Here is a 26,611-nt window from a genome sequence, read left to right on the forward strand (position 1 = left end):
CCCCGTGGGGCCCGGGGGTCCCGAAGCCAAAGCTGGGTCTTCACTGCAGGAGGCAGGTGATGGGGGACCACGGGGGTCTGGGGATGGGGGAAGGGGCTACACAACCAGCCCTGGAGGCCCAGGGGGTCCCGGGGGCTGGGAAAGGGGCCCACAGGCGCTCAGGGGAAGGGAGGTCCCGGAGACGGCGGGGACCTTCGGTGAGGCAGAGGATGGCTCCAGCAGCCCCCAGGATCCCCGAGCCTGGACAGCCGGGCAGAGGGGAACAGGAGAAGCGGGCAGAAGAGGGTCTGAGGGCCCAGGCCCTTGGGATGACACACGGTCCAGCCCCAGCAAATCTGGGGCCCACTGTGGGCCTGGAGTGCTGGGGTCTGGTGGGGGGCAAGGGGGTGAGGGGGGCACCCAGGTGGCTGGGCTGATGGGTTCTGGTCGGGGAGTGGAAGCCAGAAGCCACAGGCTTAGAGGTCCTTCGGGCCCTGGGGGGACACTGGGAGACACGGATGGGTTCAGAGGTGCAGGGGCCATGGGGTCTGAGCCGGATTTCTGGGATGGGCCACGGAGCTCCAGGGAGAAAGGACCCGGAGGTGAGATGGGCCGCGGGGATGGCGTGGGGCGAGGTGGCCTCGGGGCCTCTGCCACAGGGGCAGGACCACGGGGCTCGGGGAGAATAGGGCCTTGGGGTCAGACTGGGGATTACGGGGGCTTCAGAGCCCCGGGGGCTCTGGGGGCTTCTGGAGAAGGAGGCCATGAAGATGGCTCTGGGGCTTCAGGGCCTCTGAGGGCAGCGGGCAAAGTGCGAGATGCGGACGGAGCCAGGGGCCTTGGTGCCGGGGACTCTGGAGACGGAGCCAGCTCTGGGGGTGCTACCCGGGGCCCCCCGGCACGAGTTCCTCGCGCGGGGCCGGCCTCTGAGAGCCGGGGCGCTGATGAGTCTGGTGAGGCGCTGGGCCCTGGGCATGGATCACGAGCTGCAGGGCCTCCGCCCGCCGGAAGCATGTCAGCCAACGGAGGGGTGTCGCGGGGTCTCGAGCCTGGCGCCATGGAGCCAAGGGGTGCGGCAGGCTTTAGAGGCGGTTCAGGAGGCCTTGGAGCAATGGGGTCAGGGGGTGAGGCTGGTTATAGGGGCAAGTCAGGGGGTTCTGGGGAGGTGGGGTCAGGCGCTAAGGCTGGTTATAGGGGCGGCTCAGGTGGTTCTGGGGAGATGGGATCAGGCACTAAGGCTGCAGACAGGGGTCCAGCGGCTGGGCAGGGGGCGTTGGCACCTCAGGGCTCCGGGGCTGCGCAGCTGGGTGGCGGGAGGATGGGGGCAGGGTTGGGGGGCTCAGCAGGTACAGGCCAGGGTCTGGACAGCAGCCGGATGCCCGGGGAAAGGGGCAGATCCATGTCAGGGTCCGCCGGTGGGCGTGGAGAAAGCCACGCTTGGGGCCCAGGCTGGGAAGACCAGGGGTCTGGCCAAGACAGCACAGGTGCCAGGGACCGGCCCCCAGGCTCCAGGGCTTCAAGCTCCCTGCAGGAGGAAGATGCCACTTTTGGGGGGACCCATGAAGGGCCACAAGCCTCCTGGGGCTGGGAGGGGGCTCCAGGCAGAGAGGAGGCTGGTGGGGGGCAAAGCCCAGGGTTCCCAGATGGCAAAACTTCAGGTCTTGGAAGAAGCAGGGCTAGCGGCCCAGGGGACTCAGGTGTCCCGGGTAAGGGGACTTCTGCTGGGAGGGAGAATGGCTCCGCCCAAAGGCCTGGGGATTCGGGACGCCAGGGAGCCTGGGAGGGCCCAGATGGTCGCTCCGGCAGAAAAGGCTCTGGAGACGGGTCACAGGGGACCCAGAGGCCCGGCTCTCAGCTGGGCACAGGACAGAGGGGAGGAAGGGGCTTCCTGAGGGAGCAGGGGTCCCTGGAGGCCCGACGTCCAGGGTCCCTAAAGGAGCACGAGGGCCGGGCAGCCAAGGAGACAGGCAGGTCAGAAAGGAGGCTCGGTCCATTCAGGAGCAGGACTCAGACGTGGTCCAGGGTCGAGGTTGGAGCAGCAAAGAGGTGGGGAACACATAAGGCCAGAGACCCGGGGGAACCGCCTGGTGCAGAGGACGGGGGATGCCCAGGGAAGGCCCCCAGCCATCCCGGCAGCAGGAAAGCCGGCAGAGAGGGCGGGTCAGACGTCCACGGCCAGAGGACGGACGCCACCCGGAGTCCCGGATCCAGACACAAGCCTGGCGCCGGCGGTTTCTCCCGGGAGGCGCGGGGTAAGTGCCTCTCGGCTGCCCTGGCTCCAGGCGGTAGCCAAGGGGGGCTCCCTGGACACTGGGGTGCCTGGGCCGTTCCCAGACCCAGGAGTTTGTTGCTATCAGCGACCCCCATTTCCAGGGATCTCTTCCCAGTTCAGGAGGCCACCTCTTCCTCCTTGTGCGGGGGGGATGCGGGCTGCATGGGGCTCGGAGCCCTCCTGGTACCTGTCTTGACGCCCCGTGTCCAAAGCACTGCACTTGTTGAACTAACTCGCTGTGGGTCCCCCAGACGTCGCCCTGTGTGACTTAAGGGCCCCTCATCTCCCTGGCCCCCCAGATCCCCTGCACCAGCCTGGGCTCTGCAGAGAAAACCGGATGGTCTGGCCTCGCTGGCAAGACGTGTGGCCTCCCGGGGTATGGTGGGAGGCTGGGCGGCAGGGGGATCCCTGGGCGCCCGTCCTCCACCCTCCCCTGTGTCTCTCCAGGCCCTACAGGCCACTTCTCCCAGGGCCTGGCTGACTTGGAGGTGCAGCGCGGGGAGGCTGCTGTGCTCTCCTGCACCCTCACCAGCGACCTGGGACCCGGAGCCTGGTTTAAGGATGGAGTCAAGGTACCCCCCCCCCCTTACCGGCCGGTTTGCGGGGAGGGATGAGTGAAGCAGAGAGGCGTAGAGAGATTTTTCACTCTTCCTTATACCAACGCGCCGGCTTGGAATAAACCGGATTTTTTAAGTGGGCGTGTCTCCCACTCACCACTCCCTGTACACGCCCCTGGCCCTCCCTCCACATCCAAACTGCTGTCCTGACCCGGCACCTCTGGAAGTCTGCCTGTCCTTCAAGGCCGGTACGGAGGCCGCCTCCTCGGCCCAGCCGGACGGGCTCTCGGCTCCCTGAACAGCCCTCGACCCTTTAGCTGTCATCTCAGCAGGGGGTAGTCAAGGGCTCTGGAGCAGGGCCTTGGCGTCCACTGGACCGGGCTGACCCCAGTGTGGCCACTGACCGCGGCTGTGGCCTCTGGCTTCCGCACCTGTAAAATGGGCTAACAGCGGTGCCCACTTCACAGGTCGTGGACGGTTGATGAGACACTGAAGGGGGTGACTGGCTCCAGCTGAGCACACGATGAGCGTTCAGTTCATTCCCGCAGTTGCCTTAGAAAAGGCCCTGGCCCGCGGTGGGAGGGGCTGGACGGGGTGGGTGACGGTCCTCTGTGGCCTCGTTCCCAGCTCAGCGCCCAGGACGGAGTCGCCTTCGAGCAAGACGGGCTGGAGCACAGGCTCCTCATTGCCCACGCGGAGGGGGCCCAGGCTGGGAGGTACAGCTTTGGAGCCGGCGACCAGCAGAGCGAGGCCACGCTGACCGTCCTCGGTGAGGCCCGGCCCTGCCCTTTCCTGCCAGGCGGGCTCTTGGCTGGCGACACACGCCACTGCTGAACGTCTGGACGTGTCGCCAGCCTGCAGCCCGCGGCGATCTCACCCTCGGTCGAGGGGATGGTTTTAAAAAGCAACCACATGCTCCCCATTCCTGTCAGCATGTCCTCAGAGAGGTCCGGCCCCGTCCGTCCTGCTGCAGATGAAGCCCCTGGGGCCCTCCTGCCCGTTCTCACGAGACGGGGAGGGGGCTGTGTCTCTGGGCCCTTCCTTCCCCGCCCCCAGGTGCCCGGTGCCCACCGTCTTTGACTCCTTGTGCCCTGTCCTCTCCCCAGAGCCCCCGGTCATCGCTCCCGACATGATGGCGAAGCTGAGGGAGCCGCTGGTGGTCAAGGCGGGGGAGCCAGTGACCATGAAGGTCGCCTTCCAGAGCTGCCTCCCGGTCCAGGCCACCTGGAACAAGGACGGGGCCAAGGTGGCCGGCGGCGACGGCGGAGGGGCCCAGGTGGCAGTGGGGGACAGCTCCACGCGGCTGTGTCTCCCCAGCGCCAGCAGGAAGGACTGCGGCCGGTACAGCGTGGCTCTGAGCAGCAAGGGCGGCTCCCTGCGGGCCGAGCTCACCCTGCAAGTCCTAGGTGCCAGCCTGGCCCCAGCCCTGTCCCCGGCCCCGCTGAGCCCTCCCTGGCAGCGGGGCGGGCCCTGGGGGGGGTGTCCCTGGTATTAACCCTCACGTGCATGCTAGTTAAGACCCAAAGCTACCCCTAGCTGTCCTCGCCCCTCCTCAGACTGGGGGGAGCCGGGCCATGTGTCTCCGCAGCTGACACACCAGGCCCTAGGGGTGTCGCTGAGTCGTGCCAGTGAGGTGGGACTGCCTGTGGGCAGAAGGCCGTGCCCATCTGGGCTCGGGGCTGGTGCATTCTGTGTCACCTTCCGGGGGCGTGCATGTCGGGGGTGGAGACCAGGGACGCTGCGAGGTGATGCCCCCCCAGGACCTCCAGCCCCGGGCAGGCTCGTCTGCTGATAGAGGAGCCCAGCGCCCCGCCCCTGTGGCCCCTCTGACCCCCCCTTCTCCTCTCGGGCCTCCCCAGACAAGCCTCAGCCCCCACAGGGCCCCCTGGAGGTGCAGGACGGCCACGGGGCTGGCGTCTGCCTCTGCTGGCGGCCCCCGACGGACGACGGGGGCCAGGCCCTGCAGCACTACGTGGTGGAGAGGCGGCAGGCCGGCCTCGGCACTTGGCTGAAGGTGGGCGAGCCCCCTGCGGACAGCACCACCTTCACAGACGCCGAGGCGGAGCAGGGCAAGAAGTACAGCTTCCGCGTGCGGGCTGTGACCGCGGAGGGGCCTGGGGAGGCCCTGGAGTCCGACGAGGTGCTGGTGGCTCCCAAGGGTGAGAGGACAGCCCGGGGCCAGGGAGGGGACGTGCCAGGCTCCCCACTGTGCCCAGAGACCGGGGGCCACCAGCCGACATCCTGGGGGTCTCGAGGCCCTTCGAGAGCTCTGTGAGAGCCTCACCCCAGCTCCTGTGGGGCCTGGCGGCCAGATCAGCAAAGCAGGATGTGCGGGGTCTTCTCCAGCTGTGGCTCTGCGGGACGGGGGCGGACCAGCAGAGCCGCTGTCCCAGGCCCCTGGGATGGACCGGCATCGTCCTCCATCTGCAGCATCTCCCAGGGCCTCAGGGCTGAGGGCCTCAGGGCTGGTCTAGCCCCCAGGCCACAGTGCTTCTCTGTTTCCACCACTCTTGCCCCCAAACTTCGGGCTGGCTCAGACCCCTGACACCCCAAAGAAGGGATAGCATGTGGCTGGCCCCAGATGCCCGCTCCTCCACAAGGACCCCCCGGGAGCCGGCGCGTCTCCCAGCCCCGGACTGACCAGCACCCTCTCTGCCCCCAGTTCTGCCCGGGCCCCCTCCCCCGCCAGCCATCCTGTCGGCCTCCAGCCAAGGCGTCACTCTGTCATGGACGGCACCTCGGGGCCCGGGCAGTGCCCACATCCTGGGCTACCTGATCGAGAAGCGCAAGAAGGGGAGGAACACCTGGGTGGCAGTGAACCAGCAGCCGGTACCTGGTGAGCAGCCTGGCGGTGGTCTGCATCGTCCTGGCCTCCAGAGCCTCCCTGGACCCCCGGCCCGAGGTGCTGTAGCAGCATCTAGCCAGATCACTTTAGTATGACGGTCTCACCGGTGGTGGTTTACCTCCCGGGGCGTTTGGCAACATCCAGCAATTTGGGGTCGTCACACTGAAGGGGGAAGATGGGGGTGGCCTCTCGTGTGAAGGGACTGAGATGCTGCGGCATGTCCTTCGACACACAGGGCAGTGCTCTCCCCCCGCCACCCCGCCCCTTCCCCAAACAAAGAACTGTCTGGCCCAAAGCCTGGTTTAGCGGAAGTCTCATGCCGCGTTTCTCTCTAACGTGAGCTTTCTCATCCGTATGATGACGGGGAGAAATGTCCCGGCCCCCTGAGTAGATTCCAAGAAACTGCTTTCTGAGCCCAGAACAAACTCAGAAAAGCCCGAGCCCAGGCTAGTAGGAGAAAGAGGGGTTCAGCGCTCCAGGCAGGCTGTGCTGGGTGCCAGGCTGTGCCCCCCGGAGCCTCGGCCTCCCGTCTCTGGAAAGAGGGCCATGGACTGAGGACACCTTCTGTACCTACACTGCTGAGTGGTTCCGTTTTATTGAAATAGGACAGCAGCTCTAAGGCAGAGGGAACCAGAGCCATGAAGGCATTTGCCCGAGACTTCCCAGCACATTAGCGGCAGAACCAGACAGGGATTCGGACCCTGAGACCCCGAGCGCACGCTTCTCCCCTTGGAGAGGACGAGTCAGAGCCGGCTGGGGGCTGGGGGGCAGGGAGGTGTAGGGCCAGGCTGGTCTCGTCCAGGCACCGCCTGGCCCCATCAGGCGGGACTAATGTGGGTGGGCTTCCCACAGAGAAGAAGTGGACAGTGCTGGACCTGAGGCAGGGCTGTCAGTACGAGTTCCGGGTCACAGCCGTGGCCCCCTCTGGCCCCGGGGAGCCTGGGCCCCCATCGGATGCCGTCTTTGCTCAGGACCCCATGAGTAAGCGGAGTGCCAACCCGGGAGAGGGTGGTGGCTGTGGCATGAGCAGGCCGGGGCAGTCCCGAAGGAGACATCAGGATGGCTGGGGGATAAAGGTCGAAAGGCCCTGCGGGCGAGGCAAACCTTAGGGGCCCCTGGAGTCTTACGGCCCTACACTGAGACCAGACAGGCCCAGGAGCCAGAAATGGGGACTGGAAGAGTGCTTCCCCGGGTCAGCCCGCTCACTTGGTCCCATCCTGTAAGCATCCCCCAGTGAGGGGACATCGTCCCTACAGGGAGGGGGTGGTCATGGGGAGCCTCGCCATCAATTCTCCATCCAGTGAGCATCTGCTCATCGTCACTGCTGGGGGCTGGCATTGGGTCAGGAACCAGCTGCATCCTTGGGACACTTCTGGTCTAGAGCAGCATGACCTGTGGTCCACGTGTCCACGACAGGCAGCCTAGGACATTTCCAAGCCCTACAGAAGAGAAACCTGCCCTGCTTTGTTTGATCCAAATTTCCCAAATTCAAGCAGAGAATACCTATTCCACGAAACACCTGTCAAAGCACCTCTGCGGCCTACAGCTGCTCTTTGCGCCTCTCCTGAGCTCTTACCCTCATGAGCCCGCTGGTGACAAGCCCTGGGGGAGCAGCGCATTCCTGGCCCTGTGGATGTGCCAGGGGTGTCCTTCCGTGTCAGCCGGGGCCTGGGGAAGTGGCCGTGGGGCCTGGAGAGACACAGGAAGTCTGGGGGGCTGGGTGCCCAGGGATTGCCCCCAGGTGGCTCCCCAGGTTTGAAGGCCAGAGCCCTGGACCGCCGTGCAGCCTACAGAGCCCTTTACATACCTCACACCTTTGTTCTGAAACCCTCGTGGGTGGGTGGGCCTGTGCTGTTATCATTCCCATTTTACAGGTAAAGAGCACAAAGTATGGACTAAGTACCCAAGGCAGTCTTGACTAGGAGCTTAATGCTCACAACAGAAAGAGAATTCTAGTCTTCAGGGATGTTGGAACCTAAGGACTCATCGTTGAAAACAGCAGATTGGGGGAATTATGGAAGGACAGTTAGGGGAAGGGGGTTGGCAGGTTGGCGAGTGGGTGGAAGGAGTCGGGGGAGGCTTCCCGGAGGAGGCGAGCTGGGATGGGTGGTGCAGACTGAGGAAGAGTCCAGGGTAGAGTAAGGGTTTGGGTTCAGGCGGGTGCTTTAGCAAAGCCTGGAGGCGGACCCCTAAGTGAAAGCAATCCCCAGCCGCCCGTGGGAAACCAGTGAGTGGCCACCGAGGAGCCTCCCTCAGGAGAGGTGTTGCCGCTCCTGACACCCCGTGGTGCCTGGCCAGGACCCCCCGGGCCCGTGAGGGATCTCCAGGTCACGGACACGTTGCACGCCAGCATCACCCTGAGCTGGGCCCAACCGGACCCCCAGGACGGGGACGAAGCGCTGGGCTACGTGGTAGAGCTGGGCGACTCAGCCAGCCCGCAGTGGAGTCCGTGCCACGCAGGCACCGTGCCGGGCACTACCTACACGATCAAGGGGCTGCGGCCTCGGGAGGGCTACTTCGTACGGGTGACAGCCGTGAATGACGGGGGCCGAGGCCCACCCACTGCCCTGGACACGGTGGTGCAAGCCATGCCCGTCAGTGGTGAGTCCACCTCCCTCCTCCAGCCCTTCCTGGGGAGGGCCTCTGAGTTGCACCCATGCGCTAGCTGAGCCGGGACCCCCACCCCCGCCCCCGCTTAGTGAAGTGTCACGTCTTGGGCGCCTAGTAAGAGCAGGGCACTGGGCCAGGCAGGCCCTTTCAGAAACGCATTTTCATTGTAACTCGTGAAAATCCTACAAGGTCAATACTATCCCCAATTTACAGATAAGGAAACCGAGGTCAGCAGTCCACTGCCCTGGGCCGTACCACTGGTATGCGGCAGAGCCCGGGTGCCAGCCAGGTGACTGACCCCAAAGCCCAGGCTCGCTGCAGAACTCTTTGCTGCCTCCCCAGCGTGGCCTGAGAAGGCCGGCTGCCTCTCAGCTCCCGAGTTCACGTCAGGGCAGAAGATGCCCCCGTCCCTGTTACCCGAAGGTGGACTGTCTTCCCCGGGGGCGTTAACTGCTGGAGCAGCTGACCTGTCTTTGGCCCAAGCTGACACTGGGCCATCCCAACAGACCCCAGCTGTCCTTGTGACGATGAGGGAGACACACAAAGAAAATCACCCTGAGTCTTTGGCCATAACCCAGAGCCCGTCCTGGCTCTGCCCCAAATCCCGGGCTCTGGGGCCACTTCCTGCCTCAGATGGGTAGTTGTTTCATCTGCAAAACACAAGAGCTGGGCTAGTTTCTCGCCATCCTCTCCGTTCCAGCCCGACCCTAAGGCTGCCCCTGACGGCTTCCCTTTCTCAGCCCCCATCCCTCTCCCCCCTTCCCCAGCCCTGCGGCTCCCCCCAGGATTCCCCTCCGGCCCCCTCTCCAGTTCCTGCAGGGCCCCCTGTCCAATGTCCAGTGGGGGTTTCAGCATCACTGGGCTGGCCTAGCGTCTAGTCCCCCTGCAGCCCTGCCTGGTTGGTGACCAGGGCTGGGGCCCAAATGCAGAGGGAGGTGACAGGCCACCCCGTGTGTTCCAGTCTGTCCCAAGTTCCTCATGGACGCCAGCACGAAGGACTCGCTGACGGTCAGAGCTGGGGACACAGTGCGTGTGCCTGTCCACTTTGAGGTGAGCACATCTAGTGGGCTGCAGCAGGCAGTCTCACCCCTGTGGGCCTCCTTTCTTCCCGGCTCCTTTCTGGCCCCTAGTCAGAGACCTGCGCTTGTGCTGGAAATCAGGCCGCAAAGAGAAGGGGAGGGGAGGGGAGGAGAGGGGAGGGGAGGGGAGGAGAGGGGAGGGGAGGGGAGGAGAGGGGAGGGGAGGGGAGGAGAGGGGAGGGGAGGAGAGGGGAGGGGAGGGGAGGAGAGGGGAGGAGAGGGGAGGGGAGGGGAGGGGAGGGTCCTCCGGGCAGGGACAGTCCTCTCCTGGAAGCTGGGTGGCCACTCTGCTCCTGTCCACGGCTCCCTCTGGTGGTGGCTTTCGGTACTGCACCTCTAAACCCTCGCCCCGTCCCCTCCCCCCACCCACTTCTCCACCTCCTTAGTCTGGGAAGGGTTCCCTGCAGCGGGGTGATGCCCCTTGACTTCAGAATGTCTGTTGTGAGAGTACGTAGCCTGCGTTTGTACGTGTAGTACAGCAGCCAGTGTGGTTAGAAGCACAGGTGGCTGGATTCAAATTCTGACCTCATGGCTCACTAGCTGTTTGACTTTGGACACATAACTTAACCTCTCTGTGTTCCGACGTCCTCATGTCAAGAGAGGGTATTCATAGTAACTTATCTCAAAGGGTTGTTCTGAGGATTCAAGGAATTAATACTTGAAAGGACATAAATAGTGCTGGGCACATGGCAAGTGTCCAGTATTATTACTGTTGTTGTTGTTAAAATCACCATCATCTGCCTGGGAAACTCATAGGTGGTGGAGTCAGACCCAAACCCAGACCTAACTCTAAATTACATGTTCTTAACTATTAGACCATAATCATGACGATGGTAATGATGACAAAAGTATTTAAGACACACCAGGTGTTTGCTCTGTGTTGGGCCCGTTCGTATCGTTAGCTTCTTGGGTCCCCAGACAAGCCTGTGAGGTAGGCCACTGTTAGCATCCCCAGGTGCCTCTGACGCCCAGAGCTGAGGGTCTCATGGGAGTTGGTGGTGCAGCCATCAGGCAGCTGGACTGGTCCCCCACCCTGGTCAGGGTCAGGCCACCATACTCTCCCTCCTGGACTATTGCAGGGACCCCCCAGTCATACCCCCCCTTGGCACCCCAGCCTGGGCACCAGGGTGGTCAGCACTCCCCTCCCACGAGTCCTCCCCACTTCCGCCCGCCCTCGCTCCCCCAGCCCCGTGAAGCCAGATCTAATTCCTGGTTAAACCTTACAACAGCGGTTCGTGGCTCACAGAATGAGACGCAGGTGTCTGTATGGGTGTGATGTGCGGGGCCCTTAACGTGTTTGCAAACCCCCCTCTGCAGCCTCCTCCCCTTTCCCCCCACCCCTGCTCCCCCCGTGGCTGTACCCAGATGCTCCTCTCAGGATGCTCTTCTCACACTTACACTTCAGCCCAGCTCAAAGCCATCGCTTCCACGAAACTCCCCTCTCACCTCTCCTTCCTCTGCGTCCCAGGCCGCCTCCATGCCGGACGTGACCTGGCTAAAGGATGGCTTGCCCTTGCCTAAAAGAAGTGTGACCTCCGTCAAGGATGGCCTCACCCAGCTCCTGGTCCCCGCGGCCAGCCTCGCTGACAGCGGCCTCTACACTGTGGTGCTGAGGGGTCCGCGGGGGGAGGAGGCCACCTATAGCTTCCGCCTCAGGGTGGCAGGTGAGGCAGGCCCGGGCTGCGGCTGGACACGGCTGGGCCGCTCCCCAGGGCCTGGTCACAGGTCTGCGGGATTCCACCCGCCTGGGTGTGCCCGTGACCACACCCTGACCCTTCTTATGCGCCCCAAGGGAGAAAGGAGGAGGGGCCGGGGAGGGGGGTATCGCTGTCCTTCTCTCCGGGGGGGGGGGGGTTGGGGACAGTTAAGCACAGCCCTCCCCGGACCTCTGTTGTCCCTCATTTCGGGTCAGTGAGCGGAGACAGTCACCACCATCACATCACTCCAAAGAGCGGTGGCAAGAATTGTCTGTGGTCCTCCCCTGGGATAAAGATGGTCTCCCCCAGCCCCAGCCCCAGAGGGGTTTCTGAAACACAGAAATGATGGGCAACTAACAGCGAGAGCTCTGTAACTTGGTCTTATGGAAGCCCCCATTCTGTTCCTGGGTCATTTTACTTACAAGACAAAGTGAATTAAAATGAGTCTTTTTGGAGGTTTCCCACCCTCTAGCAGTAACTGCAGAACTGGCCCAGTTCTCTCTGGCTCCAGCCCCCTGCCTGGCGAGACCGTGTCTCCAGGGCCCTGGAAGAAGTGGGGACCACGGGCAGGTCCTGGGGACCTGGAAAGACTCAGGGCCCTGGGCAGGGCCAGGTGGGCACTTCCGGCTCCAGCCTGACCCCTCTGTCCCCGCAGCGCGCCCACGGGCCCCGGGGCCCATCCTCCTGCGGGAGGGCACGCTGGGCTCAGTGATCGTCGAGTGGGTGCCGTCCCCGGACGAGGCCGACGGGAGGGCCGCCCCGCTGCACTACACGGTGCTGACGCGCTCCTCCCCGCACGCGCCCTGGCGCCCCGCGGCCGAGCGCCTGCACACCTGCCGCTTCACCCTGGTGGGCGTCCTCCCGGGCCACGAGTACCACTTCCGCGTGGTGGCCAAGAACGAGCTGGGCGCCAGCGAGCCCTCGGACACGCGCCAGCCCTGGGTCGTCCCGCGGCAGCCGCCAGGTGAGCTCCGCGCGGACAGCGGCGGGGACCGGAGGCTGGGAGGGCGGGGACAGCCGCCGGTCCATCGCTCTTCCCACCTCCCGCCCCGCCCACCGGCACCCGGGTCCTCCGCGTCTGCGATTCAGGGTGGGTCCCGCTTCTTCCGCGGGGAGAACGCGAGGAGCGGAGCTGTCTGAGGGTCTTGGGTGGCCTCTCGAGTCAGTGGCAGGCGAAAGGTAGACAGAGACCAGTGGTTCTCCGAAAACAGAGTCTTTTACAGTCAAATAGATGCGAACCTTCAAAGCAGTTGCCAGAAAAAGCAGACCGTGAAATCAGATGCTCGTTCTCTCACTTTCACGAGTTTCTAAAGTAGAAAAATGTCTGAAAGGTTCCACACCAAAATGCTAGCTGCGGTCATCGGTAGGTAATTGGCTGTGCTTGGTTTTTATTCCTTCTCCTTTGGATTTCTTGTATGTTCCAATTTGTCCACACGGAGCGTGTGTTAGCTTGTAGTGCAGAAAAAAGAAGTCCAAAAATTATCTTAAGAAAAGGATAAAAAGTGAGTAGAGCAGCCTTGGGGCCAAGTTTGCAGGTGAGACAAGGCAGGAAGGTCCAGGCAGCGCCCGAGTTCACCAGGGGCTTGGGACTCGCCGCAGCCCTTCTCTCTTTCTGACCCTCCTCGCCTGCCAGTTTCCACCGCAGACAGGGTCACGGCGAAGGCTCCCAGCTACCAGGAGCCCGACCTGAGACAGAAGCCCCGCTTCCTGGTGGGCCTGCGGACCCACCTGCTGCCCCTGGGTTCTGAGTGCTGCATGACCTGCGCCGTGCAGGGCTGGCCGCGGCCCCGCGTCACCTGGTTCAAGAACGACCAGAGCCTGGCAGGCGACCCCGCCGTGTACAGCACCGACCTGCTGGGCGTGTGCTCCCTGGTCATCCCCAGCGTCTCGGCCGAGGACGGTGGCAAGTACAAGGCGGTGGCCGAGAACACACTGGGCCAGGCCATCAGCACCGCCACCCTCATCGTCATGGGTGAGACGCTACCCGACAGGGGGGCGAGCTGGCCGGGTGGGGGCGGGGCGAGGAGAACCAGAGACGCAGCTCCCGTCTGCCTTCAGGGAGTCCTCAAGGGGCCCGTCCCCTTCTAGAGGGGTGGACTGGAGTCAGGACAGCGCGGTTCTCCGCCTGGCTCTCCATGAGCTCTGTTATTTAACCTCCACCTTCGGCCCTCCTGGGGCCTTGGTTTGCCCATCGCAGTGGATGAGATCACTGGTGAGCAGCTCTTGGCCTGAGGGGCTCCGTGCCACCCACCTAAGCTTCCCACAATGGCCTCGCGACCCATTTTGAATGAGAGAGAAAGAGGCTTCTTCTCAGTTGCACCTTCATAAATACGCCCAGAGAGGGACACCTAGTGCCCCAAGGCCACCCTGGTTCTCTCATGGGTATTCCCCAGTAAAGTAAATAATGTGTGTTAATAAGAAAACTAGCCTTTTTTTATTTTTGTTGTTAGAGTACATTTCTTTTATGTTTTTAATTTTTATTTTATATTGGAATATAGTTGATGTACAATATTGTGTTAGTCGCCAATAGTATCTTATATTTTGAATAGTTAAAAAAAAAAAAAAGTAACTCCTAAACATTTTTAATTAATCGGGATTGACCTTTGTTCAGCAATGGCCCTCTCAACCCGGGAAAGGAATGTTGCAAAGTGCCCAGCTCGTGTGCACGCCTATCGTTTGGGGGAGGTTACGGTTCCCCACGGGGCCAGGGAAGAACTTTGCCCAAAGTTGGGGAGCATGTGGTGGCTGTGGATCTGAACCCACACGCCCGTGGCAGAGCCCCGAGGCCTGACCCCCTGCGGTGTCACGTTGACCTTCAGGACGACAAGCCGGGATCCTGGTCCTCTGTGTCTTGCAGAATCTAGCTCTGAGCCCCAACACACCCTGGAGTGCCCCAGCCCGTCCCCACAGCCTTGGAATGAAGGCAGATCCTCGAAGGTTCACTCCTCACACCGCACTGGCCTGGGGAGGCAGTCCCAGAGGATGCAGGATGCTGGCCGTGCCCAGAGCCCCGGGGAGAGGGGAGTGAGTGGGCTCCTGGGGAAGCTCCTCCCGGAGGGCACGGAGGCTTTGGGGAAGACAAAGAAGAAGCGAGCATTCAGCCTCCCAGCCCCAAGCTGAGTCACTGAACAGGATGGCAGCGAGCCTCCTGCCTGGGGGAGCAGAGGGAACTGGATGTGTCTGCAGGATGGAGGCCAGATCCCTTGGGGGGAGGTCAGGATGGGCTGTGCCTGAGTGACCACAGTGAGGGGAGAGCACGGGGGCCTGAGGACCTGGGCGGGAGCCAGGTGTGTGTGTGTGTGCTGGGACAGCTGCTCTCTGTATGTTGTTTCTTTATTAAAGCATTGGCTAACACTGGCAAACCATTTGCAAGTGAATTTGGGGTCTGCACGCTGGGGGGAAGATTCCCAGTGCAGAGCCTCTGTGCCAGGCTCCAGCCAGGGGTGGGCTTCTGGCTGGAGGGAAGAGCTGGGTCAGAACCGGGCTATTCTGCATCCCGGGGCTGTGCAGTCAGTTCCAAGGGTGGGAAAGCTGGGAACATTCAGAGGGTCTGCGTGGTGGAGAGACAGCCCCCCACCCCCCACCCCCGCCCCGCCCCGCCCCGGCCCGAGCTCGTGTCTCCTGCATGCCTCTGTCTGGCCAAATCCTGCTCAAAGCCAGAGGCTTCCTTGGGTGGAGTCTGGGCTGGGAAATAACACTGCTGCGCAGGCTCTGTGGGCCCCAGCTTGCCCCTCCACAGTCCCACTGCCCCGTGTCACCGATGGGCCCCGTGTCACAGACAGGACGGGATGCTGTGCGACTCACCACCTCCACCAGAAGCTCTGGTCCTCCTTCACCTTCCAGGCCTGGCCCCTGAGCCTCCTGGGCTCCCGGGAAGTAATATGTATCAAAAGCTTTCACATGTATAACTCTCTTGATGACGCAGTAATTTCATGTCACTGCACGTATTGTTATGAGGGCAAAATAGGGACTTTTTCCGCAAAACAGAAACGGAGTTTACCACCAATAAACTCTGCATAATTTCCACTTTATACCTCAGACAGAAGAAAAATGATTTCTAGAGATAAGTTCTGAGATGCAAGAAAAAATGGTCAGCAAAGATATTTGAAAATATTTGGGTAAACAAAAAAATGCTGGCTGCAAATAATAGTAATAATATCTACTAGGATAGAATAAAACATTGGACAAACATTAGGTGCAGTTTAGGAGAAGAGTGATCAGAGGTGAAATATGCTAGAATATTATTATTCTTAAACTTTTGCACCCATTAACAATAACTGGAGTTAAGCCTAAACGAATAGGTTCTGAGTGTATAGCTTCCAAACAAAATATGGAATGAGAAAAATAACTGCAGTCAATCAAAAAGAGGGCAAGTAAGGAGGAGGGGAAAAAGAGGAGGGGGAGGAGGGGGGCAAAGGAGGGGGGAGGGGTGGGGAGGGGAGGGGAGGGGAGAGGAGGGGTGGGGAGAGGAGGGGAGGGGAGAGGAGGGGAGGGGAGAGGAGGGAGGGGAGGGGGAGGGGAGAGGAGGGGGAGGGGAGAGGAGGGGGAGGGGAGAGGAGGGGGAGGGGAGAGGAGGGGGGAAGAGAAACAGAACTCCTGGGACAAATACAAATAAATAGAAAATATATCAGTAATCACAATAAATGCGAGTTAGATTCTCCAGTTAAAAAAATCACCAGACTAGATTTTAAAGAACTAGCTGTATCCTGTTTGCTAAGACACACTTAAACACAGGACCCAGAAAGGTGGAAAGGAAGAATGAAAAGGATATTTCAAGTAAATACTAGCCAAAAAGTAAAACAAAAACAAACAAACCCCCGATACAACTACATTATATATAGCACATAAATAATATTAAAGCGAATGCCATTACTAGACATAAACGGAGTCACTGCAAAAGGTTAAAATGTTTACATCACCAGGAAAGTATAACAATTCTGAACTGGCGTGGACCTAAAAATAGAGCCCCCAAATATAGATAAAAATATAGCCACCAAACATCTAAAGCAGAAATGGACAGATATACAAGAATAATTAACAAAATGTATCTTTAAACAATTAATGATTCAAACAAATAAAAAAAATGGAAAAGAGGAAAACATTTAGAACTGAATGATAAATAAAATGAAAAAATGAAAACTACACACAAAACCCGTAGGATCCAGTGAAAAGCAAATGCAGAAGAAAATTTATAGCTTATACACTCACTCTGAAAAAGAAAAAAAAAAGCTCTAAACCAATAAGAGAAGGATCTGTGAGAGACAGTTTCCCAGCCTCCCAGCTAGGTAGGTCATGAGACTGAGTTATGGCCCAGGGAACAAGGGCCAAGTGGTGGGAACTACTTCCCGGGCTGCCCCCTTAGGACTGGCTGTGCAGGCATCCCTTCTCTCCCTTCCTTCAATGCCCAGCTTGATGCCACGCATTCTTGTAGGACCCTGTAGCTCTAGAGGTCGGTGGAGCCACTGACCAAAGGACCCCTCACTCCTGAATGCTTCCAGGGAGAACAAGTCCTCCAGACCAGCCCGCCTTGGGCTGTGATATGAAAATTAACCTGAACCATATTAAGCTACTGAGATCTAGAGGTTGTCATGGCATTTAGCAAATAACGTTTTAATAAATGAAATAACTTTTAAAGAATAAAGCAAATAACTTCTTCAAAATGAAACAAAGTAGAATAACTTTAAAGAACTTAGAAGACAACAATGAAAGGCAGAAATTATAGTAGTGTGTAAATTATTACACATTTGTAGAAAGGGTCATATAATTCAAAGGTTGTCTTTTTGAAACGGCTAATAATACTGAAAAACTTCTGTTATGATTAATCAAGGGAAAAAAAGAAATGGCAAAAATAAACATTAAGAATGAAAAACAGGACACATTACAGATTCGGCAGAGACAAAAGGTACTATTAAATACTTGATGTTAAGACATTTGAACATTTCAACGGAATGTGTGAATTCCTAGAAAAAAAAAAAATCATTTACTGAAACAGACTCAAGAAGAGACAGAAAACCCGAATAGTCCTATATCATTGAAGACATTCAGTTGGTCGCTAAGCATTTTCCCACAAAGAAAACAGCCCAAAGTCTGGTAGGTGAAAAGTTCTTGCAAATGCATCAGGAACATTTATAATATTTTCTTTTCTTTTTCTTTCTTTTTTTTTTTGCGGTACGCGGGCCTCTCACCACCGTGGCCTCTCCTGCTGTGGAGTACAGGCTCTGGACGCGCAGACTCAGCGGCCATGCCTCACGGGCCCAGCCGCTCCACGGCACGTGGGATCTTCCCGGACCGGGGCACGAACCCATGTCCCCTGCATCGGCAGGCGGACTCTCAACCACTGCGCCAGCAGGGAAGCCCAACATTTATAATCTTAACCAACTTCCCCAGAGACTCGAAAAAGAAGGGGGACTCTCCACCTTATTAAATAAGATTAGTCTAACCTGATGATAGAACCACAGGGACAGTACAAAGGTGGAAAATTATAGACCAGTCTAACTTATTAACGTAGACGCAGAATCGTTAACAAATGTTGGAGAGCTGAATCCAGCAGGAGGGTAATGTTCGTACGTCACAACCAAGGTAGGTTTGTGCCAGAGCTGCAATATTGGGGTCATATTAGGAAAATGATTCATGTAATTCGCCACATAGATAAAATAAAGGAGAAAACCACACAATCATTTCAATAGATGTACGTGAAGGATTTAATAAAATTCAACATCCAATGAGAAGTTTGAGAGTGTTACAAACAGACTCTGGAGCCAGGCTGCCTGGTCTTGAATGCTTAAGGAGCTCTGTAGCCTCCAGGAGCTTCTTTAATCTCGCTGGGTTTCAGTTTCCTTATTTATAGAGATGAAGATAATAATAATAATAATAGCACTTTCCTCATAGGTGTGTTGTGAGGATTAAAATAATGTCTCTATGTAAAGCATTTAGAACAATCCTTGCACGTGTTAATACATTTGTTATTACATTAGTGATTTAAAAAAAACAAAAACAAAACTCTTACAAACTAGGAAAAGAAGTAGACATCCATAAAGGCCATTTACAAAGACCTGCAGCAAACATCGTAATTGATGTTGAAATGTTGAAATCATTCTCTTTAAAATCAGAAGCAAGACAAAATGCCTACAGTCATCATGTATAGCTAATAGTGTACTGGGGCTCCTCGCCAGTGCAAGAAAAACAAGTAACTATGTAGGAATTGGAAAGAAAGAAACAAAGCTAGCATTACTTGCAGATGATAGGATTGTCTATACAAAATGCAGAATAATCTACAAAATGTACAAATTAATAAAAGAATTCAACAAGCGTTCTGGATAAAATAACCGAATACATTTGTATTTCCGTAAACAGCTCGACTCAACTGGAAAATGTAACTTTAAAAAGATATCATTTAGAATAGCAACAAGTAAAATACCTAGGAATAGAGCTAATAAAAGATGGATAATGGAGAAATTATAAAACCTTATTAAAGAAAAAAAATTTTTAAACCATAGGATTTTTTTTTAATAAATTTATTTTTTATTTATTTATTTTTGGCTGCGTTGGGTCTTTGTTGCTGCGCGCAGGCTTTCTCTGGTTGCGGTGAGCGGGGGCCGCTGTTCGTTGCGGTGCGCGGGCTTCTCATTGTGGTGGCTTCTCTTGTTGCGGAGCAGGGGCTCTAGGCGCCCGGGCTTCAGTAGTTGCAGCACGTGGGCTCAGTAGTTGTGGCTCGCGGGCTCTAGGGCACAGGCTCAGTTGTTATGGTGCACAGGCTTAGTTGCTCTGCTGCATGTGGGGTCTTCCCGGACCAGGGCTCGAACCCATGTCGCCTGCACTGGCACGTGGATTCTTAACCGCTGGACCACCAGGGAAGTCCCTTGAAAGAAATTTTAAATGGCATAAGTAAATGGACAGACTGCATCCCTGGATAGGAAGATAATACTACAAAGATATCAGTTTGCTCCAAATTCATCTATAGATTCAATACATTTTCCAAAAAAATTCCAACAGGGCTTTTCACATAAATTGACAAAGTGACTCTAAAATGTATGTGGGTGAACAAAGAGTCCAAAAAAAAATGTCAGGGAATTCCTGAAGAAGAATAAAAAAGAGAGGAGGAAATTTGCCCTATCAGATATCAAGGCTCAGTATCACTACAGTATTGATAACTAAAACAGCATACTTTGGATGCATCAGGAAACACACGCGGGACCAGGAAGAATAAACCCAGGCCTATTTGGAAACTTGACTTATGACACAGTGGGCACCATAAACCAACAGGAGGGGATGAACTATTTCATAAGTTGTTCTGGGACAATGGGTTATGCAAGTGAAATTGAATTCTTACCTTATTCTATACATGAAAATGAATTCCAGGTGTATTAAAAATGTATATAGAAGTGGCAAAGCTATAAATCTTAGAACATGCTAGAATAGGAAAACATCTGTATTACTTTGAGGTAGGGAAGGATTTCCTAAGATGTCAAAAGCAAAGCCATAAAAGAAAACAGATTCATTTGACTGTATTAAAATTCAACATGTTTTACCAAAAGTCAATAAAGAACGGGACAGTATAAGCCACAGAATGGGCGAGGGATCTGCTGCCTGATCAGGTCAGTCACTGTCCGTGATTCGTGTCTCTAGAGACCCCTTCAAATCAATGAGAAAATAAACATCTCAAGAGAAAAATGAGGAAAAGACGCAAACAGACCTTTCCAAGAACAGGTAATACAAATATTGGCTCAGAAATATATGGACAAATGTTCAGCCTCATTTGTAACCCTAACCTCTAAACCATAATTGTATAATGGGTCACTTTATCAGACTAGTGAAAATTAACAGTCCGCCCAAATTCTGGTGAGACTGTGGACTCTCGCCAACGGCTAATAGGGGTGTGAATGGGAGAAAGCCATTACCTGAGCAGGTGGAGTGTGGGAATTACATCAGTGAGGGTTCTCTGGAGAAACAGAACCAATAGGTTACATGTGGATGAATAGAAAGAGATTTACTCTGAGGGGCTGTGGAGACCGGTCAATCCCACAGTCTGCAGTCTGCAGGCTGGAGGCCCAGGGAAGCCAGAGGTACTTCCAGTACAGACCTGAGGCCCAGGAACTGGGACCCGGGGAGTCAACAGTGTCCATCCTGGTGTGATCCGAAGGCCCAAGAAGCAGGGTCATCCCTCTCTAAGGGCAGAAGATGGAGGTCCCAACTCAAGCAAACTCGCCCTGCCTCCGCCTCTCCGTTCCATTCAGACCCTCAGGGGGTTAGGTGACGCCCACCCTCCCTGATGAGGACCACCTTTACAGATTCCAGTGCTAACCTCTTCTGGAAACAACCTCACAGACACACCCAGAAGCCATGTTTCACCAGCCATCTGGGCCTCCCTTATCCCAGCCAAGTTGACACAGAAAACTGACCATCCCAGGAATGATACGCTTTGACCCAGCAATTCCACGCCTAGGCTATAGTCTAGACAAGAAACTTTTGTACGTGTGCCTTGGGGGAAAGATTTCATAGCAGCATCGTGACCGTTACAATAGCCACAAACTGGAAACAATGCAATATGCACCAGCAGTAGAATGGATAGAAAAGGAAAAAGAAATAAAGTTTCAAAAACGAGTAACAACTGCTTTAGTCATTAACACGGAGGTATCTCAAAAAGAGTTTGATCGAAAGAAGCAAATGACATGAGCTACACACAGTGTGTGTCCATCCATTTACCTCCGGGTCAACACCAGGCAGTCAGCATGCTGCCCTGTAAGGATGGACACACACAGCGGCACCACACAGCTCTGTCCTGGAGGCAGAGCTGGCGAGAGGAGAAAGGAAAAATTGCAGCTCAGCTAAGGCGAGGCCTCAGGGAAACCACGGTGATCTATTCCTTAACTTGGGTAGGTAACATGGAGTTTATGTTTTATCATTCTTTAAACCAGAAAAAAAAATACTTTTTTGTACACCCTGGTATGTACATTTAACAAGATAAGTAAAAGTAATAAACTGTTGCACAAAGCATTTGAATAGAATTCCTCTCTCTCGGACACACACACACCCCTCTCATTTCTCCCTTCTCCTCCCCCGACTCACCTTTACTGATCTTTATATGTAAAACATTGTACTCGAAAGAGTGCTGTTGAACGCGTTAATTTAGGTCACAAACATTGCAGATTTATTCAACTGAGTTGTATGTTCTCTGTTCCCAATTTTAAGGTGGGTGAGATGTCTCCCGTGTCTACCTCTTAAGCCACATTATATTGCCTTTTACTCGTACATAATTTCCAAAGCACAGGAAAGGCCTTCTCACATCTGCACTGAGTCATAAAAGATAAGATAGGATCGTTGGGGACAGTCTACTGTGGTGAGAGAGGAAACGAAAGAGAGGACAAGACAACGGTAACTTATACCGGGCGGGCACAGGTCCTAGCAGCCCAGGTGCGCTGGTCTCCGCCCTGCCCTCCAGCGCCCCTCCGCGCCAGGCCACGCCCACGCCTCCCTCTCTTTCCCCTCATTGGCTGTGAAAACACGGCCGCAGCCAACCAATGGCAACGACCAAGGGTGTCGTCATGTGACTGGAGACACCCCACCTTTCGTGAGTCCTCGGAACCCCCTGCTGAGAATGGTGGGGGTGAGGGGGGGGCTGGAAGATGGGACCCGTAGGGGCTCAGAATGAGTGGGGGGCAGCGTGAGCTGTGGCCGCCAGAGACCCCGCTTGGAAGGATTCTCACGTGGCTTAAGGCTCTGCCCTTGCCATCCTGAAATTCTTAATTTTTAAACAAGGGGCTTCCCGTTTGCATTTTGCACGGGACCCGCAAGTATGTCACCGGTCCTGGGTGAGGGTAGTCAGAATTACTCTGGGGGCTTAGCAGTAATATCACCACTGATAATAATGTGATGGATGGTTGTTGTAATGATATATAGCCAGGAGGGCAGCAGCGATGGGGACTTTCTCAAATAGGAAAGTGGCCCTCTTACTCGTCGGGTTAGAGGGCCGTGGCCTGGGCATCCTGGAGCAGGAGCTGACCCAGCTTTGGGTGGTACTGGCCGGAGAAGCCATGGGGCTGACCAAGCGGGTACTGGCCGTGGTCTCTGCAGAGAGTCTGGCGCAGCTGCTCTGGGCCAGGGAGGGGCCGTAGGGCCAGCGCGTGGTGCTGCGGGAGAGGTCAGGCGGCCTGGAGAGGGGCCCCTGAGGCTGCTCTGCCCACGGCTGGACCGGGCCCAGGCATCAGGCTCCCACCTAGAGTGTCCTGTCGGGTCCCTGGCCACCAGCCTCTGGGAGATGCTCCAGCCCCTGGGGACAGTGGGAGGCCCAGAAGGCCGGCTGGAGCGAGGACTGGGCGTCATGGTCCAGCGAACCTCAGAGGCAGAGGGGCCCTGGCCACAGGGGCGGCTCTCCCAGGCCCTGCAGCTGCAGTGACAGGAGCCAGGGAGCTGGGGTGGGGGACGAAAGTGTGGCAGATACCTGGTGGAAACGAACTGCACTGACTTGAAGGCTGCCCCTGCCCGCTGGGGGACCTCAGGCACCTCACCTAACCATCCTGGGTCTTGGACTTTGCTCACATGGCCAATACCGCGGTCCTGCCTACCTCCGGGGTCATGAGTGTGAATGCAGTTTGAACGCTGCTAATCCGAGGTCAGGTCATTACCAGCTGCCATGGGCCCCCTTCACTCCTGCTGGTGGCAGCTGAGGGCAGCAGGCCCCGGAAGCAGCGGGGCTCACAGGACAGAGGAGGACAGGGGTCTGGCTCACCTACTCCCCTGTGGAGGCAGGCAGGGAGGGAGGGTGTCACGGTCACTCACCTGCGGCCTGAGGCCCAGCCCCTGTCTGTGGGAGCCAGGAACCTGAGGCCCGGCCTCCAGCCCTTGGAGATTGTCCGGGTGTGACGTCCTCTGGGGTCAGACAAGGCCCAGAGAGGGAAGGCACGTTGCTCAGAGCCTCACAGCGAGTTAGGGTAGAGCTGGGCTTAAATTCTAACTCCCAGTTTAATGTTCTTTCCACTCTCCCCCCAGGGAGGGCCTGTCCTGGGACTGAGGCTGCAGACTCCTGGGGCTCCGCACCCCGAGAAGCTCTGGGTGTCCCGCAGGTGCCGTCCTGTCCCAGCACCATCGTTTACCACTTGTGTGTCCTTGAGAAAGTCACTCAGTATCCCTCAGCCCAGTCCTTCGTTGGTGCCATGGAGGTGATCACAGACCCTCCCCCAGACCCCCCATCCGTGCTCACACCCAGAGGGAGGCCAGCTTGCCAAAACCAGTGAGGAATGGCTGGAGCAGGTGGGAGAGGCAGGCAGTGGAGTCCAGCAGTGTGGGGGCCAGGAGCCCCGCCCAACCCAGAGTGCATGGGTGGGGTGGGTGGGGCACTGGGGAAGCCCTGGCCCCCTCCTGAGTCCTGGGACCCAGCGGCCTGCCATCCCAGACCTGACCACCAGGTGGTGCCCCAGGCTTTGCAGCCGGGCCGGACACGTGGCTGTGAGGACTCGTCCTTCAGGAAAGGGGGCTGCGTGGGGCAGGGGAGGGGGATGGAGGGCGGCACCAGCCACCACCAGCAGGTTCTCCCTCCCCTTCGGATCTCCCCTGGGCCCTTCTGGGAGAACTCCGTGCTGGACCAGGAGCCCTGTCCCTGGCTTGGCGGAGGGGGTGTCTCCTTCCCCAGCCACCTCCCCTCCCCGCGCCCTCCTCCCCCTCCCCCTCCCCCTCCCCCCACCATGGTCCTCAGCCTGGGGTCTTCTGGTGTCAGGGCCCGGGTCCTGGGTATCACTTAGAGGGGCTTCAGAGGGGAGGTCGGGAGGCAGGTCCTTGGGGGTCTTGGTGACCCGCATGGCCTGTGGCTGGGGACAGTGGGCAGGGCCAGCGAGACCCAGCCCAACGCCACCTTCTCTCTCGTGCTGCCGTCTGGGCCTGCTTACGTGTCCTCGGCACGTTCCCTCCAGGACACGGGAGGACAGGCCCACACGCAGACCCCCTCTTTCCTCCTGGGCCCAGAGCCTGGTGTCTCCCTGAGGGAGTGGCCAGAGTGGAGCCCCCCAGGGCCTGGCTCAGACGGCCCGGACAGGGCTGCAGACTGGCCCATCAAGAACAGGGCATGGCCACGGCCAAGGGCGAGTGGACAGGGCGGCGGCCAGGCCCAGCCGGAGGCTCAGACGAGACACCCTCCCTGGGCTGTGGGAGCCCTTTCCGTCCAGCCAAGCCCACCTCGGCCAGGGAGGCGGGCAGGCAGGAGGTGGGGAGACAGGGCGCGGCCTCAGCTCCTGGCAGCTCTGTGTGCTCCCTCCCGATACATGGTGTCCTGGGTGAGGTGCCTGTGATGTGGCCAGCGTGCGGGCACAGGCCCTGGGAGGGTGGCCCTGGCAGGGACAGGTGCTTCTCTGCAAATCGCTGGCCGGAAGCCATGGGGAGGGTGCCTTCCAACAGAGCGACCTTCTCGTCCACCTTGGGCTTCAGCCTGCCAACTCCAGCCTCCCCTGGGGGGTGTCCTCCCCTGCCCCGCACAGCCCCAGACCTACAGCCAGTGTGGAGCCCTGCCAGCCTGCACCCCACCTCTGGCCAACCCCCGGGGGGCTCTCCTTTCTGTGTGGACCCCCCAGCCTGTCCCTCCGCCCCTCACCCCCTCCTCCAGGCTTGTGGGCCCGTGGACAACCAGCCAGCTCAGGGCCGGCCGTGGAGGGGATGCTGGACGGGAGCCCACCCTGCCCCTCCCCCTGGAGCTGTGTCCCTGCTCAGACGGCGGCTGGGGGTAGTTCTGCAGTCCACAGGGCAGTGGACTCGGGGAGCTGAGTGCCACCATCACCCGCTGTCCTGCCGCAGCTCTGCAGCAGTCCCAGCCAGGACAGCCCAGTCCATCCCAGAGCTGGGATAAACGTGTGTGCCTGCGCCGGCCAGAGCGGGAGCTGGCAGAACTGGCGGCGGCAGGGCTGCCGCGGGGGGAGCAGCGGGCCGGGAGGACAGGCGGGTCCCTCCCTCCACTCCTGAGCTTGCTGGGGAGGGAGACCCCGTTCTGCTGAGCTTACCGTTTTCAAACTCCTTCCTGAGAAGTTGGTTTGGTTTTGTTTTTAATGATTAGGGAGTTGGTCCGTGTTGGCACGTCCTTGCAGCATCACAGGCACTGTCAAGCTCCCATCAGCCCCTGGGGCGGGGCCCTGCCTGGGCCCCTCTGTTCCTTCGCCGGTGGGACGGTGCTGGCCTGCCCCCTGCAGTGGGAGAAGCCGGCTGGTTCCTGTTACCAGAGGGCAGGGGCCAGTCGGGCCATATTACGGAGAGGCGAGGGAGGGCGGGAAGTGGGCTTGGCCCAGGGAGGTGGGCTGAGGAGGTCTCACCTGTTCCAGGTAAGAGAGGTGTGCCTTTGTCGTTTGCTGAATGCTGCAGCTAGCGGACCCACCCGTCCCCCAGGCCTGGCCTCGCCCGGGGAGCTGCAGCCCCGCCCCGCCCCGCCCCGGGAGCCTCCTCTTCCAGAGCCAGGCGAGGCTGCCCGGCCTCACCTGGAGGCCAGGCCCAGGGTGCGGGCTCCGGACTCCCGGGAAGACTGCATTGCGCACGCGCAAGGCCTTTCCCCGCCCCCAGGCCTGAGGAGGCTCATGGGGTGGGGCTGGCGTGGCAGCCGCAGCTAGAGCCCGGCGGAGGCAGCGCTCAGCCCCCGCCTGCGTCAGGGGAGCTGCCGGTGCTTGCTCCCAGCTTCCCAAGCAAGGAGTCGTGGCTCCCAGCCAGCCTTCCCACGCCGCCGGGCAGCTCACACCCTGTCGTCTGGGTGCTCCCCAGCCCTCCTCCGTGAGGGCCCGGCAGGTGGTGGGCCCGGGCACCGGAGGAGGGAGGCCAGGCAGTGGGCTGCAGGGAGATGTCTCTGCAGGCGGACAAACGCTCCTGTAACACGGGACGATTCTGCCCGCCTTGCCGCCAGGCCCTCCCGCAGCTGGGGCTGAAGACCAAAAGGGGCCAGGAGTGTGCTCGCCTGGACTGCCCGGCGTGCAGGTCCTGGGGAGGCCTCCGAGCTGGAGCGTGGCCTGGGCGGGACCGATTCTGGTCATCGTGTGCGCGCAGATCGGCACGTCTGGCCCTGGCTTCTGGGCAGAGAATCGTGGCTCCCGGGCCCCTGCTCCGACAAGGGGCCCCACCCACCTCCCCGTGCTGTCCTGTCTCCCTGGGTTGTCTTGTCAGAAGGCACAGGGCTGTCTGCGGGCCCCAGTCCATCCCTTCCCTCCATCTGGGTCTGTCCCCCTCGAGGACTTTGAGCCGTTGACGTGTGTTTTACATACAGTCAAATGCACAGACCTCAGTCGTGACGAGCTTTGATAAATGTCCACAAATCAAGATACAGCGCGTCCCAGCTCCCTGGGTAGTAACGTGCCGGCAGGGCCCGTGTCCCTCGGCACACCTGGTGCCAGGTGCCAGTTTGTGTGTTCCAAGCCTTTGCTCGACTGACTTGACCTCCTGGACGCAAGGCCTCTCCCTCTCTCTCGCTAGTGGAAGGGCCCCTGGGTGCCCTGGTTGTGTCCGGACCCCCCTGGGCTTGGTGACGTCACTGAGCTCACAGGGTCCAGGCTGAATCCACTTGCTGGGGCTCTGAGCTCTCCCCTTGTCCCGGCGTGGTGCCCACCCAGGGCCCCCGG

General features: G+C 58.4%; 1 protein-coding gene and 1 long non-coding RNA gene across 2 annotated transcripts; one reads left to right on the forward strand and one right to left on the reverse strand.

The window, feature by feature from the left end:
* The first annotated feature begins 797 nt into the window (after window positions 1-797).
* Window positions 798-13,271, forward strand: IGFN1 (immunoglobulin like and fibronectin type III domain containing 1). Its single transcript, XM_069541068.1, has 13 exons — window positions 798-993; window positions 2,699-2,823; window positions 3,436-3,577; window positions 3,915-4,214; window positions 4,668-4,967; window positions 5,471-5,644; window positions 6,506-6,634; window positions 7,952-8,254; window positions 9,225-9,313; window positions 10,811-11,006; window positions 11,695-12,003; window positions 12,673-13,011; window positions 13,237-13,271. Exons 1-13 carry the CDS (start codon window positions 798-800, stop codon window positions 13,269-13,271), a joined length of 2,637 nt encoding a protein of 878 aa, XP_069397169.1.
* Window positions 13,272-17,716: 4,445 nt separating this feature from the next.
* Window positions 17,717-25,873, reverse strand: LOC132425043 (uncharacterized). Its single transcript, XR_009519325.1, has 3 exons — window positions 25,325-25,873; window positions 25,019-25,224; window positions 17,717-18,897 (listed from the first exon to the last, which is right to left on the reverse strand). It is a non-coding gene; the product is annotated as an uncharacterized lncRNA (long non-coding RNA).
* Between the last annotated feature and the right edge of the window lie 738 nt (window positions 25,874-26,611).

The sequence above is a fragment of the Delphinus delphis genome, chromosome 1 (genome assembly GCF_949987515.2).
Source record: "Delphinus delphis chromosome 1, mDelDel1.2, whole genome shotgun sequence".
Lineage (NCBI taxonomy): Eukaryota > Metazoa > Chordata > Mammalia > Artiodactyla > Delphinidae > Delphinus > Delphinus delphis.

Bases quoted from the DNA above. Each gene is read 5' to 3' on its own strand.
- IGFN1 (XM_069541068.1), top strand. From the start codon at position 798: ATGCGGACGGAGCCAGGGGCCTTGGTGCCGGGGACTCTGGAGACGGAG. The intron at 4,968-5,470 runs GTGAGAGGACAG...CTCTGCCCCCAG, and splicing joins GGTGCTGGTGGCTCCCAAGG to TTCTGCCCGGGCCCCCTCCC. The intron at 9,314-10,810 runs GTGAGCACATCT...TCTGCGTCCCAG, and splicing joins GTGTGCCTGTCCACTTTGAG to GCCGCCTCCATGCCGGACGT.